Source organism: Ptychodera flava, chromosome 11 (assembly GCF_041260155.1).
Source record: "Ptychodera flava strain L36383 chromosome 11, AS_Pfla_20210202, whole genome shotgun sequence".
In the NCBI taxonomy this organism is placed as follows: Eukaryota; Metazoa; Hemichordata; class Enteropneusta; family Ptychoderidae; genus Ptychodera; species Ptychodera flava.
In genome coordinates this window covers 1,391,691-1,406,229 of record NC_091938.1, presented here as the reverse complement: position 1 = coordinate 1,406,229, position 14,539 = coordinate 1,391,691, and the positions used below count along the sequence as shown (strand labels likewise).

Genomic DNA, 14,539 nt, shown 5'->3' with positions numbered 1-14,539 from the left:
TAATCAAGTATATTAATTCAACAACTTACTGGGATGCCCATGTCAAGTACTTGTGCCCTTGGCGTTTGTGGAAAGGATGAACAATCAATTACAAATATCGAATCGTAACAAATTTATCGTTTACGGAACGTTTTTTGCTCTAGATTGCCCTAGCTGTGCTTCAACCGACGACACTACTGCGTGGTACACTTTGCGGAACGTGTTCAGCAATCAATCGACACGCAGGGAATATAATGTATCAGCCGTGACAGTCGATTCAGCAAAATACATCCCCCATGAAAGTGCCATAAATCGATCAAAGTAATACGCGTAATGCCAAAGATGCTTAAATAAATTTACAGCGCCTTCGCTACCAACATTCAACCGAAGTCATTCAAATAAAGTGAATAGAAAAATGACGATCCTGGCATTAGACCCCACCCTCTGGTATTCATACAAATATTAACAACACATATTAACAACAATGGTGTATATTTACTGAATTTCATCGTGACTTTTAGTCAATCATAGTACTGTGTCTTGACATACGTGAAGATGTGACATTGACAATGCCATCTCAAGCGGAATAAGTATAGAATTCATATCATTATATGTATATGTGCGTATGTTTGTATCGGTGGATGGAAGGATTGCTCATACGGATGCCTGGCTGATTGATTATTCTACAGTCATTCCGAGTGCTGTGGCAGCGTTCTCAGTGTTGGTAGTCAGTAGGGAGAATGACTGTAGTAGAATTAGAGATAGGTAATTCCCACCACCAATACTCGCCACAAATACTGGTTGGTACCAGTATATCTACCACTCTGATTCCCTTTATGAAATCATTCCATGCAGTGTTGGACAGATTATTAAACACTGCCATTAAACCGTAAAAATAATATAACCGATGATACATCGAATAGAACGACAAAAAAGTGACGACAAGTGAGGCAAAACTCAGACTTTGTACCCGACTATCTTAAACATTGATCCGATAACACAACTCCACAGTTCACCACATTAAAATCAAACGGACATATCTCATTATGCAATTTTACGGTGATTAAAACCTTCGGCAGATGTCGTTGAACTCTAGTTCATGGACAAGGGCCTGGAAAGCCAAGTTAGTATTTATGGTGAACAAGTAGGTGTTGGGAAGATCAAAAATTCATGTCAACTTATCATATCGACACTCCTCGTGACTGTCATGTGAGACATCTCGTTGAACTTGTTGAGGTCAGTCAGCGAATTGATGTTAATTTTTCGCCAACTTTGGAGGAAAGCATTCCGTTCTATTAATACTGTTGTGTAAAACTGTAAGCAAATTTAGTCCAATAGAATGAAAAGGCAATTTCAAAGTTGAAAACTGATGTTTTTATCGTTTGCAAAGATGTGCTGAGCCTTTGACTGGTTGAATTGTGTAATATGTTCAACCGTCATACCATCACGCTTGTACTGATCAACACGTCCCAGCACGCATACCATTTCACAAAACCTATGAATTCAAACTTTCAGGGTCCTGACATTTTTGTCAGGTGTCAGGCGTGTCATAGTAAATCATATAGATGTCACGATTCTTTGTAAGAAAAGTGATTGGTGTAAATATCAGTTTTATTATTAGAACATTCTCTGTGTGAGGTCTATATTGTACAACAGTTAATAAATTTCTCACAAATTTGAAACGAGTGGTATTTCACATTTCATTCCATAATTTTATTTTGAATTCTTCGGTTGTCACGCGACCAAGTTATGCCAACAATTTCAGTTTAGTGTCCAGACAAGCGGTTGTTATTAATAGCTAAGCCAGGCATGTGACGTCACATATCAAGACGGACTCTGGACCAGGTGTGTTGATAGACGCTAACAAAGCCAAGCTTCTCGTTTTTACAATGGACGCTCAGTGAATTTGCACCTTGGAATCGAGTGTCAAGCTCATATAGATTACTTAAATGAAGGAGAATGGTTGGCGATTTCATTTTATTTCTGGTTGTGCTGTCCGTGAAGGATGTATTCGGACAAGGTAAGCTAGGTTTTCCCCTGTCCTTATGCGCAGTCTCCGTGCGTCTTTGGGTATATTTGTACCTAATGGTGACATCGTTTGAAATGTAAATGAGGTTACGTTGAAGTCACACATTCCACCTTTCAATAAACCAAATAGACTGTTTGTGTTAAAATACTGTAATATTTACAGCAAACAGCATGTGATGACATACTTTGAGCATAGAATAACGAGCGCTGCGCTTTAGGCTTTCAGATAGTTCAGGCAGGAATCACTCTTATAAATAGTAACGCGTTAAGATGGCGTAAACGCGTGTATTGTATCCAATCAGATTTCGTTCGACGAAAATTCTAACTGACATTAATTCTGCCATGCTCTTTGCCTTCAGCGCCAATTTTTGTGTGAACTGTATTTGTAAGGCAATGTTGCAGTACCTGTAGATTAGAACGTCAACAATTCCAATTGTGTAAATTATTGAATAAATTTGTACAGCATTATCACGTGATACTTACAATAAGACTTTTGGACCGTATTTTCAGAAGCTATCAATCTTACTGCGATGAGGAAACAATAATCGTCCAAAACAAATAAATAAAGAGATGGAAGTTTTGGATGTACTTCAATTTGTGCAGCTCAGTTCTGTTTTGATACATCTCATTCGATCGTATCGGGATCTGAGATCTAGCGTGTTAAAATATAACCACAATAGGATGTACGAACACGCTTCTCACACCTGTCGCTGCATTTCTGTTTTATGGCCGTGTGTATGGCTGGGTGTTGTTGTTCCAGCAGAGAGAGAGAAAAAAACATTTACTTCGTACTCTTGTTAAAATATTGAGGCCACAACAGGAGCATTCGCCGTACATTTTAGGAGGGAGTATGATTTCTGCAATCATTTGCTGATCTAATGTTAACGATACATAAAACAATCAACAGCATACATCAACAACACACTTATGTTCTAAGTGTTGCCCTATTGCTGCCATAACACTGCCATAAAAACACAGCATTAACAAAAGCTTTGAAAATCGTCGAGGGGATTAGACTGAAGCTATGATATTTGTTCACTTTTCTTTTAATGCTTCTTTCAGAGTAGGCAAAACCACGGACTCTGGCAAAACATACATGATATTTGTTCAGTAGTAGCTTTTATGCCGAATGGTGAACAAATTATGAGACAGTTTTCGTCCGAGAACATCGGAAGACATTAAATGCAATCATTCTAACGTAGCACTGCAGTCACGTGGTAAACGTCAGAGAATTCCGGCGAAAAGCATTTTCATTAGACAAGAAGATCAGTCACTCGAGGACGCTCCCTACGCCCTCGACCGACGGATCTTCCAGTTTACATTGTCATATGCCACTCTGACATTATTCATGTTTTTCTGAGTGGCTAGCCACCATAAATGGGAAGAATACAAATTAAGGCAACAAGAACGAAACAGATATGCCTTCACTTGGTTATTGCAATTTGATAATTTTCAAATCAATGAAATGGCTTTACCATAGAATCTACGTACTTGTCTCTTGATATCTGCATCATCTGTTATTGTATCAGAAATATCACAGTCAAGATATTTTTGTTTCCGATACAACGTTTAAAATCATAGCCTCTAACTAAATTGGAGGGACCTACTTGAAGTCCAACTAAAACTTACGTGGTAATGTACAAACATCCTCTCTATTTGGGGTGAAACACGATATCATGTTCAAAGCTGTAGGTTTCACAAATAAGTTACGCAATATCCTAAAAATCTTGGAGATGATATCATACGCTTTACCGTTATTGACAAGTTTATAACATAAAAATGTATACATAATTTTGCGTTCCAGATGTAAGACTGGGAGACAAATATTCGCCGTACGAAGGGACAGTGGAAGTGTACCTGAAAGACATCAATAGTTGGGCAAGGATATGTGACGATGGCAACTATTGGTCGATGACCGAGGCAGATGTCATATGCAGAAATCTTGGTAAACTAGTTAACGGGCATACATGCTGTTTTAAGATTTTAGTTATGACAATCAGATATTACGGGCTCTGTAGTTATCCTCTTAAAGGTATACAGTCTCCTGTAATCTAAATATGCCCATATATGGTCAAAGGAGCGTTCCTTGGTATTCAAAATGCCCATGTGGTGGCCCTGTTTTTGAAAAGCGGCCACCCGTTTGAAATCTGTGATTGGTTAGATTTTCTCTTTCCATGGTAACTGTGCCAAATTTGAACAGGTGACAGTATACCTATAATGCTATCTCAGTAGTTAGTGTCATGATATGATATCAATGTCATGAATATCGTCTGATCCCAGACACCCAAACATCTTGGCAAACATATTGAAAATCACCACGTCAGTATACCCTGCATAAAACATATTGACAATTGTAGAAACGGTTGAATTAACGGTATAACACATTTTGTTCTGTTGTTCAACTTCTATTTTCGGTTTACATCATGCCAGGTCACAAAACCGGCGCCATGTGGGACCTGTCTAGGTCAGACGGAAGCGATTGGCCTGGCAAATGGGTTGGTAACTTGACGTGCACTGACGACTCGGTCACAATTTTCCACTGCTCCTACGAAATAATGGACATATGTACTAGCAAGCGAAGTGCGGGAATATCTTGCAATTGTAAGTGGCAATTGACTAGATTGGATGACTAGATTGGATGGATGATGGGGTAAATGGATGCGATGGAGGAATGTAAGGATGTTTGGAATGATATGATGGTGTGTATGGGTGGGGATGATTGAGTAGATGATTTAGCTTAGGTAGATGGATATGCATGAAGAAACCACAGGTTATGGCAAGCAATATTATACAGAGATAGCTAGGGTAAAGTAAAAGGTACACACTAGACACAGGTAAGACTTGTATAATGAAAAAAGTTTAATACATGACATTTATTGATCATATCCAATATTGCTTGCCATACCCTGTGAAGAAACAAACCCGTATTTGTGTCGAGAAATGTTCAGTGAAGAGAATATCGTTGTGTACAGCGCCACCAGCGGTAGGTATGCATGGAAGTTTGACTGATGGAGGACGGTTACATGGAATGATGTATGAATCGGTGGATGAATGGACAGCAGTCCGGAAGGTAAATGGTTTGGAAGGTGGTTTGTGTCATATATCTTCCAGTGTACATATGTACCGACGAGAATACATACCCACCAAGACACACACAGAATGATTTTCCTCACATTCTCGATTTGACATCAGTTGCAGGATACAGAGGATGTTACATTGATCCTCAAGAAGAACCTGTTCTACCTACGAAACTAACCGATGGCGCCAACATGACTGTCCAGGCCTGTCTGAAATCGTGCCGAGACGGTGGCTTTCTTCTGGCCGGAGTTGAAAACGGTACTGAGTGCTATTGTGGGGACGATGTGAAAGCTGTAAAGAAATCTGGCAATCAGCACTGTGCAACGAAATGCGGAGGAGAAAAATATCAATCGTGCGGCGGTCAAGACCCCTCATCCTCATCCAAATATATTGGAGTATACGAAGGTAAAGAAAACATTAATTGGTTACCAAGTCAAGTTAAAACAAGCAGATATAATAAAGCAGTGGGATATATAGAGTAAATAAATAACAATAAAGGAAATAGAGCATATTATTGTGTTATTGGGTGTTAATGACAAACATCGACATTTGTCTGAGTGTTAATTGTGGCCTGGGGGCGCAGTAGCCAGTAGGCAAGATACCTGCAGTCATCCTTGTAGCGATACATGAGAGGTTATCCTCTCGTCTACCCTGTCTTTAAATGTACATCAGCTGTGACTTTTCAATTTTCCATTATTTTTTTCTGTATATGGACTTGTAGTTTCTTGTTCCACTCGAAAAAGCCATCTTGGAATACCTACCATTCGGCTGGTCACTTAATCTAGTGTGCGCAATATCCTGCAGTCGTTTGCGATTGGGTATAAAGCGCACCGCCCCTGTGACCGACAGGGGCTCTCTACCGTGTTGCCAGCCACAGACTGTGCCAAGTCCAATGCTTTTGGAAAAAATATACTTGGTTTTAGAACAATAGTGAAATTGTTGTTCTTTAATAACCAAAATAACCTCTTTCAATTTTGGTTTATCGTATGTTTTTGGCATTAAGTTTTCATTGCAATGTAACAACGGAAACACAGCTTGAAAAGAAATGCCACACTGCAGGGTTTTTAGGCTATATGTTGACAACTCCAAAATTAGGACAGTTCCAGAATGCACTATTCATTAGATTGCATAATACTACTTATATTCCAAACGAAGAAGCACATAGTACAAAGAATTGACTGAGTATGTTTGAGATTGTGATTTCTTAAAACTTGAATTCATGAATCTTGTATCACAGGGTGAAAATCATTTCGCTCCCTTGGGCATCACAGATGTTTTCATATACACGTACATAATGAGAGTTCATCTCAGCATGTTTATCATTTCCCTGATATCTTCCTTGTCAGTGAGTATTGGAGCTTGTGGTGGAAATGTAATCGGTGATCATGGAACTATCTACTCTCCTGGCTTCCCTGGATTCTATACATCGCCAGTAAAGTGTGAATGGATTATTGACAGCCCAGATAACTTCAGTATCTCTGTTAAGTTTGATATGTTCAATCTTCAAAGTGAAAACGACTACATTGAGATTAGGAACGGTGATGATAAAAATTCCACTTTGCTTCGAAAATACACCAAATTGGACAATGTTCAAGATGACGTCATAGATACGTCATCAAATAAAATGCTGGTTTCTTTTGTTTCATCTGGAGAAGGTGACATGACGCCAAGTGGTACGTTTTCAATGGAATACAAAGGTGGGTCTGGATGTTTACACTTTCCATTTAACCCATGACCCGGCCCATTGTAGTTATTTCGCTTTAGATTATTACTACGATTTTAAACGAGGTAGAATTAAAGGTGCCCTCAGTAAAAAATGCAACATCGCCCTCCTGTAGACAGTCGGCTCGTCCGTCCGTATGCCTGCCGGTAGCTGTCACTTTTGAATTGTAAGAAAGGTATCAGAAAATATCTTTATCGGATTGTGCATCGATATTTGTATGGTAAAATAGATAGGTCATTATCACGAATGTCAAAACGTGTTCAACTAGTCGCTTATGGTTCGCTTATGGTTCCATACATGGCAAAGGACCCTGTTACTCAGCATTGTGAAGCTTGCCTATCTTTCTAATGCTTACAGGGGCTTTCATTGTTACGAAGCACAAGCGACCGTTGGTTCTAAATGGAGTGGATTGATCATCTTTAATCAGCGGTCATATGGCTAGAGTACCAGAACATTATTCGAATTTACTTCAGTCAATAAATTCAATCAAGTATTTATTTGCGGTATTGTAATAAATATTGATCTTATTACAGAGATCTAGGGATTCAAAATTATAAGGCCTTGTGTCAGGTGTACCAACAGTTGCTAAGGCTTTTTCAAAATAAGATCGATGTAAACTTTCCCTTTACAACATTTTACCATCGCAGCCCTTGTTCACTGTTTCTATAACAACACTGGTATGGCTGAGAAGAACAATGAAACCCAAGTTGCCGGTGGACAGATGTTGTATGTGAAGTGTGTGGATGGATACATACTGACAACCAATTATACCAACGTGACGTGTCAAGAGGATGGTTCATGGAATAGAGTCGTGCCAAAATGTGCAAGTGAGTGATATGATTGGTTTAGAATTAATTCACCATGAGTCTGTTACATGTCTAATCAAAGTCAATAAATGCTGGCTTTCTTGTCGTGGCGCACTGTATACTTCCCGACACTGAAGCTTATCATGTTATATTTCTCGATTGATTTTGAAAACGTTAAAATAGTTTAATAAGAGATGAAAAAACAACAAAAACTCATTGAAGATAAGCGATAATGACGATGAACTCTAAAATATTTTCCAAAACGTACTCATGCTGTTTTTGCTTCTGTTTTACTCACAGAAATACATGTCGTGCATGTTCCCGAAAATACACACAGTAAGTACAATATTGTATTTTACGTTAATACATGTAGATTGAGTTGAACATTGTTTCTGCAGGAAACAGTCCCAGTAAGAACCATAAAACAAAGCGCATGGTAACTCGATACAATGAGGTAAAACCAATTTTAATTGAAAGTTTTTCAAAGCAGAGGGGAACATTCGCAGACAAAGTTGAATCATTCATGCCATTGTAAAGGAGTGAAAATCTAGCAATTTTAGACCGATTTAGTCTATTTCTGAATATGCTACTGTCCATGTTGGAAGCATGAAACAGCTTAACTTGGAACAAGAGTATATGCATTGTCCATTGTTGAATCAAAAATAGCAAATGTCGATTGTCTTTCAGAAACTGTGGGCATTGTTTTGATGGCCATCGTCGCTGTGGCAATCTTCGGTATCATTGGCTTGATAATATATCAGCGGTAAGTTGATGAACATTGTCGTCAGAGAGAGAGAGAGAGAGAGAGAGAGAGAGAGAGAGGAGAGAGAGAGAGAGAGAGAGAGAGAGAGAGAGAGAGAGAGAGAGAGAGAGAGAGAGAAGAGAGAGAGAGATGGGTTTAACAGAATAGGTTATGGGTTATCTGAAAATATTCGTTTTGTTTTTTCCCAAGATCATTACTGCCCTACAAAACAATGACATGGCTTTTACGTTATGAAATTTCCAGGGAGCAAAGATTCAATCGTAGACTAACAGACAAAGTCGAGAAGACGCATACAGACTTTTTGCAGACATAGGTTAATAACAGCAAAAGACAGCTGAAAAACAGACTAAGCTTGGCCTCATTGTAAAGATTCTCTGCATCTTAGTGAGCAGATTTCACGTTTTCCTTCTTCATTTTTAATTGCACAATCCAAGTGTCTCCTATCGAGCTGGAACTAATAATCCTTCATGTACCTGTTGAAAATTCTCCTTGCAGTTCATCCAAAAATAGGAAGAAAGAAAATAACAACGACTACATCGATGACGGGGAGACTGGACGGACGCAGCATAACGCGCCTTCGGACAAATACCAACGTGTAACTGACCGTCACGTCGACGAAGAGCCAGAGTTGTATTGGGATGATTATGCAAACGTGGATCAGAGCAAGAATCTGAATCCGACTCGAGGGAAACCGTTCACGCCTATGCACCCTATAATACCACCAAAGGAAACCATCAATACTAACCTGGGGACCGGAGCACACGGTTGGAAAGAGGAGGACAACTGGTTTGAAGAAAATCCCTTACACAGTCGCGAATTGTCTCAACAGCAACAGCCTACTGCCGCGTCCGGTAACCGTGATCACTCAGAGTCTGTCAATCCTGAATCAGCAGTTAATGACGATGTATTCTACGATGGAAAAACCGGAGCTGAGGGCATCTTTCACGATAAAACCGGAGTGGAAGGAGGCGATGATGGTTTATCCGGCGAAAAATCACCGTGTAAACCATTGACAGAACGCGAGAAAAGCTCCTACTATTCACTGCTTGGAGCTCAAGAAAAACATCCCGACAGTGAGGAAGAACCACTTTGTTAGGCATCTGCAGCAAATGTGAAAGTGGCAGCATCATTTAGTAAAACTGTACTGAAACAAGTTTTGATTCATAAACATGTATTCTTTGCAAGATAGCTTTTAGAGTGGGCGTTATTGCTGATTTTGAAACTCAATGAATGCTAGCTTTGCGTTTGCCTCTACGGACAAGAACTCGGCAAACTGTCAGTCATCGTTTCAAATATTTCTCATATTGATCTTAGGAGTTATATAAATAATTCATATCGACAATTCTACAATTACATTGTACTGATTCCAGTGCATATGCTAATTTTGTCAAAACTTTGTGTCAGTAGGCAGCGTTTTCAAAGATTTCAATTGGTTTGCTCCACCGTGGTAATGGTTGACACAATAACGACAATATTTTACGATGAAAAAAATTGCAAGACAGAAGTGCACATTCCATGTTTCTCGTGCAGTTTTAGATTAAGATATAAAACGTTTAGGATAAATATAACCGGATACAACATACGCAGTAATATATATAGTTTCGACATTGTAATGCTTAAATGCCTACAGAACTATCAGTTAGTAGAACATTTTAACTCTATTTTATACTTAAGAATAAAACCCGTAATTCAGAGGAGATAGGTTGACCCTCCGACCAATCTCCACACAGAGATTGTAGAACGGCATTGATAATTGTAACCTAACCAGGGAGTCTGACCGATAGCAACTTGTGGGGTGCGACCTGTGAGGTGCGCGGTAAACGACTTAGAGACTTACTTGCTAGGGTTAGAATTATCCACGCCGATACAATCTCTGAATTGAGATTGACCTTCGATCCATTTATTTTGTCATTCACCTTGTCTGATTGAATATTTAATCCGTTCAAATAACACAAGTTTATAATAATGCGTTTATATGTGTGTTTAGGGATTGATGCATGTCATCGTTTTGGCAGTATTAAAGATTTTCTTATCGATGGCAGAATTAGACTCAGACGTTGCCCCACCCACGGAGTAGTGGTGGTTCTAGACTTACACTACTTACACATAACTGACTGAAGCTACCGAGGACGAATCAATATTGTCACCAGCATATCACGATGAGACGCTGAATATTAGGTGCGCTGGTTTTTTGTTACCAAAGCATGTCACATTTCAACATATCACTGAATTTATACATTTTTTCGCATTATTCATGGTTTAAACAAAATGTCAAATATGGTCTTCTTCTTTCAGAACAAAGAATACACCTTTCTAGCAAACTCTGACAGTAATGAAAACCTTTCTGAGAGCGTCAACCAATCCTTGGAGCATGTGTTCGTATCTGGCCCCTAGAATGTTTCAGTAAAAGGTAACTGAATAAGCTATTGAACTAGTGAGTTGTGAAATAGCGCCAGCATTCACAGAGCCATACCACATGCACGCTTTAAAAAAGAAATTGTCTTTATATCACATAATAAAAACTTATAAATGTTATAAACGTAGATATACTCTACCAGATGCATACATAACAAATATATTTTTCTAGTAGCGCATTAAGATATTAAAACACACGCGTGGTATGACAGGAAATATTTCAAAAAACAATGTCTTAAAATTCTACTCTTCAGATACGTCCATTATAGAAAGATTTTGCTTCATAATTACTTTTTGGCTATGTATTCATATTTCTTGTGACGTTAACAGCCGATGTGACAAAATTTATCAGCTTTCTAGAAATTTAAAAATGAATGCATTTGGATAGTATATTTGACTGTAGCTTGTATTAATGTTCAGCTCATGGAATGTATTAAAGTGATTAGAAAAACCACTCAAGTTGTTGTGACTTTGAAATCAGTACTATGACATAAATGTATTTGAACCAACCAGTATGGATGACAGGTATTATACTTGGCACGATAATTCATAATTATTTACGGCCTGGGGGGTCGGAGGTATGTGAGGGCGGATACTCAAATATTGAAAACTTCAAGAGGGGTTGCTCTAAATGTGGAGAGGACCGTCCGAAGGGGGTACTCAATTTTTTGTGCGAAATTGAAACACCTCTCAAAATGCACAATTGCACACATCAATTTCTCAAAATTGTCTATGAGAGAGGGGACACCCCTATCGTGCTCTCCCCGTAAGGTGTTCTAACAGTTTTACTAGTAAAAGACCAATTGAAAACACCTCTCAGATTGCACCAGACCTCACCATTGCACACATCTACTTCTCAAACTTTTCACAGGATCTAAGACAAAACTGAACTGTTGTGAATTCATCTTCTATTATTTCAGAAACATTATTTTAATTGACTTTAGTCCAATAACCATTCTGACAACTAACCGTACCGTATTCAGGCTTTCCATTAGAAGCTGGCAGCTGGAGAAATGACGAAAGAAGGTCACAGATTCTCCATGCATGTTCATTTGTCTTCAATCTCTGGCAAACTGAGATCTGTTATTCTACAAAATGTATTGTCATTGTTTAGTTGTTGAATAGTGTGACTCAAACACTGATCATGCAAAAATGTAATGAAAATATCAGTGTTCAATGTTATTTTCAAACAGTTTTACCGAGTGCAAAATCAATTGAAACCCCTATCAGATTGCATCATTACACACATCAATTTCTCAAAATCTTTAACAGGAGAGAGGCCTCGCTCAATGCTGTACTCATAAAAGTTGGCTGCTAAGAAGTGATGGCGATCGTATCTTGTTGATATTATTGAGTTGGTGAACTTTTAAAGCAAACAATTTGATATTAAGATGTCGACACAGATTTTCACAATTTGAAGAATATTTATGTTTGAGTTTAGTATGACGGTTGATGTAAAACATAGGCTGGAGTGTGTAAACATAGCCCCATCCCTTCGCGAAAGTTATGAAGCCCGCCAAAAATCGGGTACTCTCGACAGTGTTTGATTTTTCAAGCTTGATCGAGTATAAATAGCCAGAGCGTAGAGCAAGCAGCTCAGTAGTCATAGCATCTATGGATGCAAAGCGGATATAGTAGCCATACCAGTCAGTTTATCATCAAGAATTATACATGTTCTCAGACGTCAAATATGCCGACTTTACCATCTTAGAAAGGAGTTTGTGAAGTGAGTATACTGTGTAGCGTCGTACGTAACTCTTTCATGTACTTTTTGTTGCAGTACGAATAAAACATTTCAAAGACATGTACATGTCTGCTCGTATACTTCCGTTACTGGCTTTCAAAATAGAACTAAACTTGCTTAAACAACCTAAACGAAAGTTTGACTTTCATTTGAGTATCTTACATTGCATCCGAAACCCGCACGGAACACGATCATGACCTGTTAATCTCATTTTACAAGTCGGAAATATAATATGTGCACCTTGTCTGTCGCGAGTATTTTCAGTGTTGTCGGATATTTGAGGTTCATTTATGGCTATACACGATATAATTCACTATACCTAAATATTTTAACTCGTCAATAGGAATCTTGTCTTATAGAGGTTCTGCCATGATGCACTGTCGACCGGGACCGTTATCTTCAGCAGCGAAGACGGCATGAAAAAATCGCATGGGATGGGAGAGGCCGAGCAATGAAAGATGTCGGTCGCAATAGGCACACATTTTCAATGAGTTCGTTCGTTCGTTCGTTTGTTTGTTTGACATACCTGACTAAGTACAATGCCCATGAACTGAATGCAATTAAACTTTTGACCATAATCATCAATGGCGTTTGGGAGTGTCAAAAGATAAGTCATATTCGCTCACAGCTGTTTTATGTATGTGAACATACCAGCGAAGATCACGCCGAAGCCTAGTTGTGAGTATAGTTCCAGTTACGGTGAAAATATAATTCGTATTTTAACAGGTTAAATTACGGGTTCATATGATTATCCTCTAAACAATACATACACAGTATGTATGATAATAAAAGACATTTACTTGGTTTTTTTTCAGACACACGTTGCTAAATGAAAGTAATCTCTGTCGTACATGTATAAACTCTCTAGAACTACTCTGTGCCATCATGTGTTGTGTCATCCCACTCTTCACCTGTTCGAGCATTCAAATCACAAGTTACCGTCACATAAACCTCGAGCAGTTTCGCAAGAATTCCGCTCAATTCATTTCAATTACTAATAGTTCTACACCATTTCAGCAAGAAAGATTTCCACAAACAAAAGAAGACAGCGGAGAAATATAGAATATAGACCCTCCATGTTCAAATTAAAAATACCGCCTTCAAATGAAAAAAAGGCATTATCTGAAATTTTGACTTGATATGCTTGAAATATTTTTTTCAAATTGTTTCAAATTGTACGAAAAACCCCAGGGTATCTACCAATCTTGCGACTCTCCGGCGAGCTCCACAAAAGAAACCACATCAAAATATCCATGATAATTTGTTAATTCAAAACACTGTATAGTCTGTCTTACGTGACTCCTCAAATCCGCAATTGTCTTCTTTTTGTCGTTCTGTCAAACCGTTCCCAATCCCAAGTTCAAAATCCTTCATTTAAGGTGAGGAGTTTGCCATTATGACGATATATATCGACCGTAGTTTATCAGTTTAGTTTACTGGGTCACGATGGACTCGTACAATGTCTCTGTTGTAGTATGACTTTTTCCATCATGCCGGTTGAAGATTTGCACCCCCATTTTCCCTACACTGATCAAATGTTTCGCCTTGGACTTCACCTACGTCGCACAGCTTGACATTGTCTCTTCAAGAGAAATATTTTAGATTATCTATTTCGTCTTCCGGTTGATCTGAAGGTTGAACAATCTCGTTGAGCTTTTGTGATATGGCTCATTCATTTCAGCTTCCATTTTGTAGACAGATGTTTTCAAACCTTTGAATTCATGATCGAGTTCGTAGCAATAATTTAGCAGCTCAGCTTGCAACATTCTCAGCTCACGTAGTGTGTCTCGAATTTCTCTGTTTGTGTTCTTCATTTCAGCCAGAATGTAAGATTTCAACAACTCCATAGCCGTTAGTATGTCTTTTTTTGATCCAAGATTTTTCAACATCAACGCAAAGCTGTAGGGAACACTAAGGGGACTTACACTGTACGGCCAACTGCCCTAAAAACTTTCGATATCAGACTCTGCATACCCACATACCACCGATTTTTTGTCGCCTTG

At 38.7% G+C, this 14,539-nt stretch overlaps 1 protein-coding gene across 1 annotated transcript; it reads left to right on the top strand.

Moving 5' to 3' along the window:
* The first annotated feature begins 1,790 nt into the window (after positions 1-1,790).
* On the top strand, positions 1,791-11,246 carry LOC139143233 (uncharacterized). The gene is made up of 9 exons (XM_070713381.1): positions 1,791-1,999; positions 3,812-3,952; positions 4,438-4,608; positions 5,200-5,490; positions 6,432-6,782; positions 7,456-7,635; positions 7,915-7,950; positions 8,302-8,377; positions 8,873-11,246. Exons 1-9 carry the CDS (start codon positions 1,939-1,941, stop codon positions 9,471-9,473), a joined length of 1,908 nt encoding a protein of 635 aa, XP_070569482.1. The 5' UTR covers positions 1,791-1,938; the 3' UTR covers positions 9,474-11,246.
* The last annotated feature ends 3,293 nt before the right edge of the window (positions 11,247-14,539 follow it).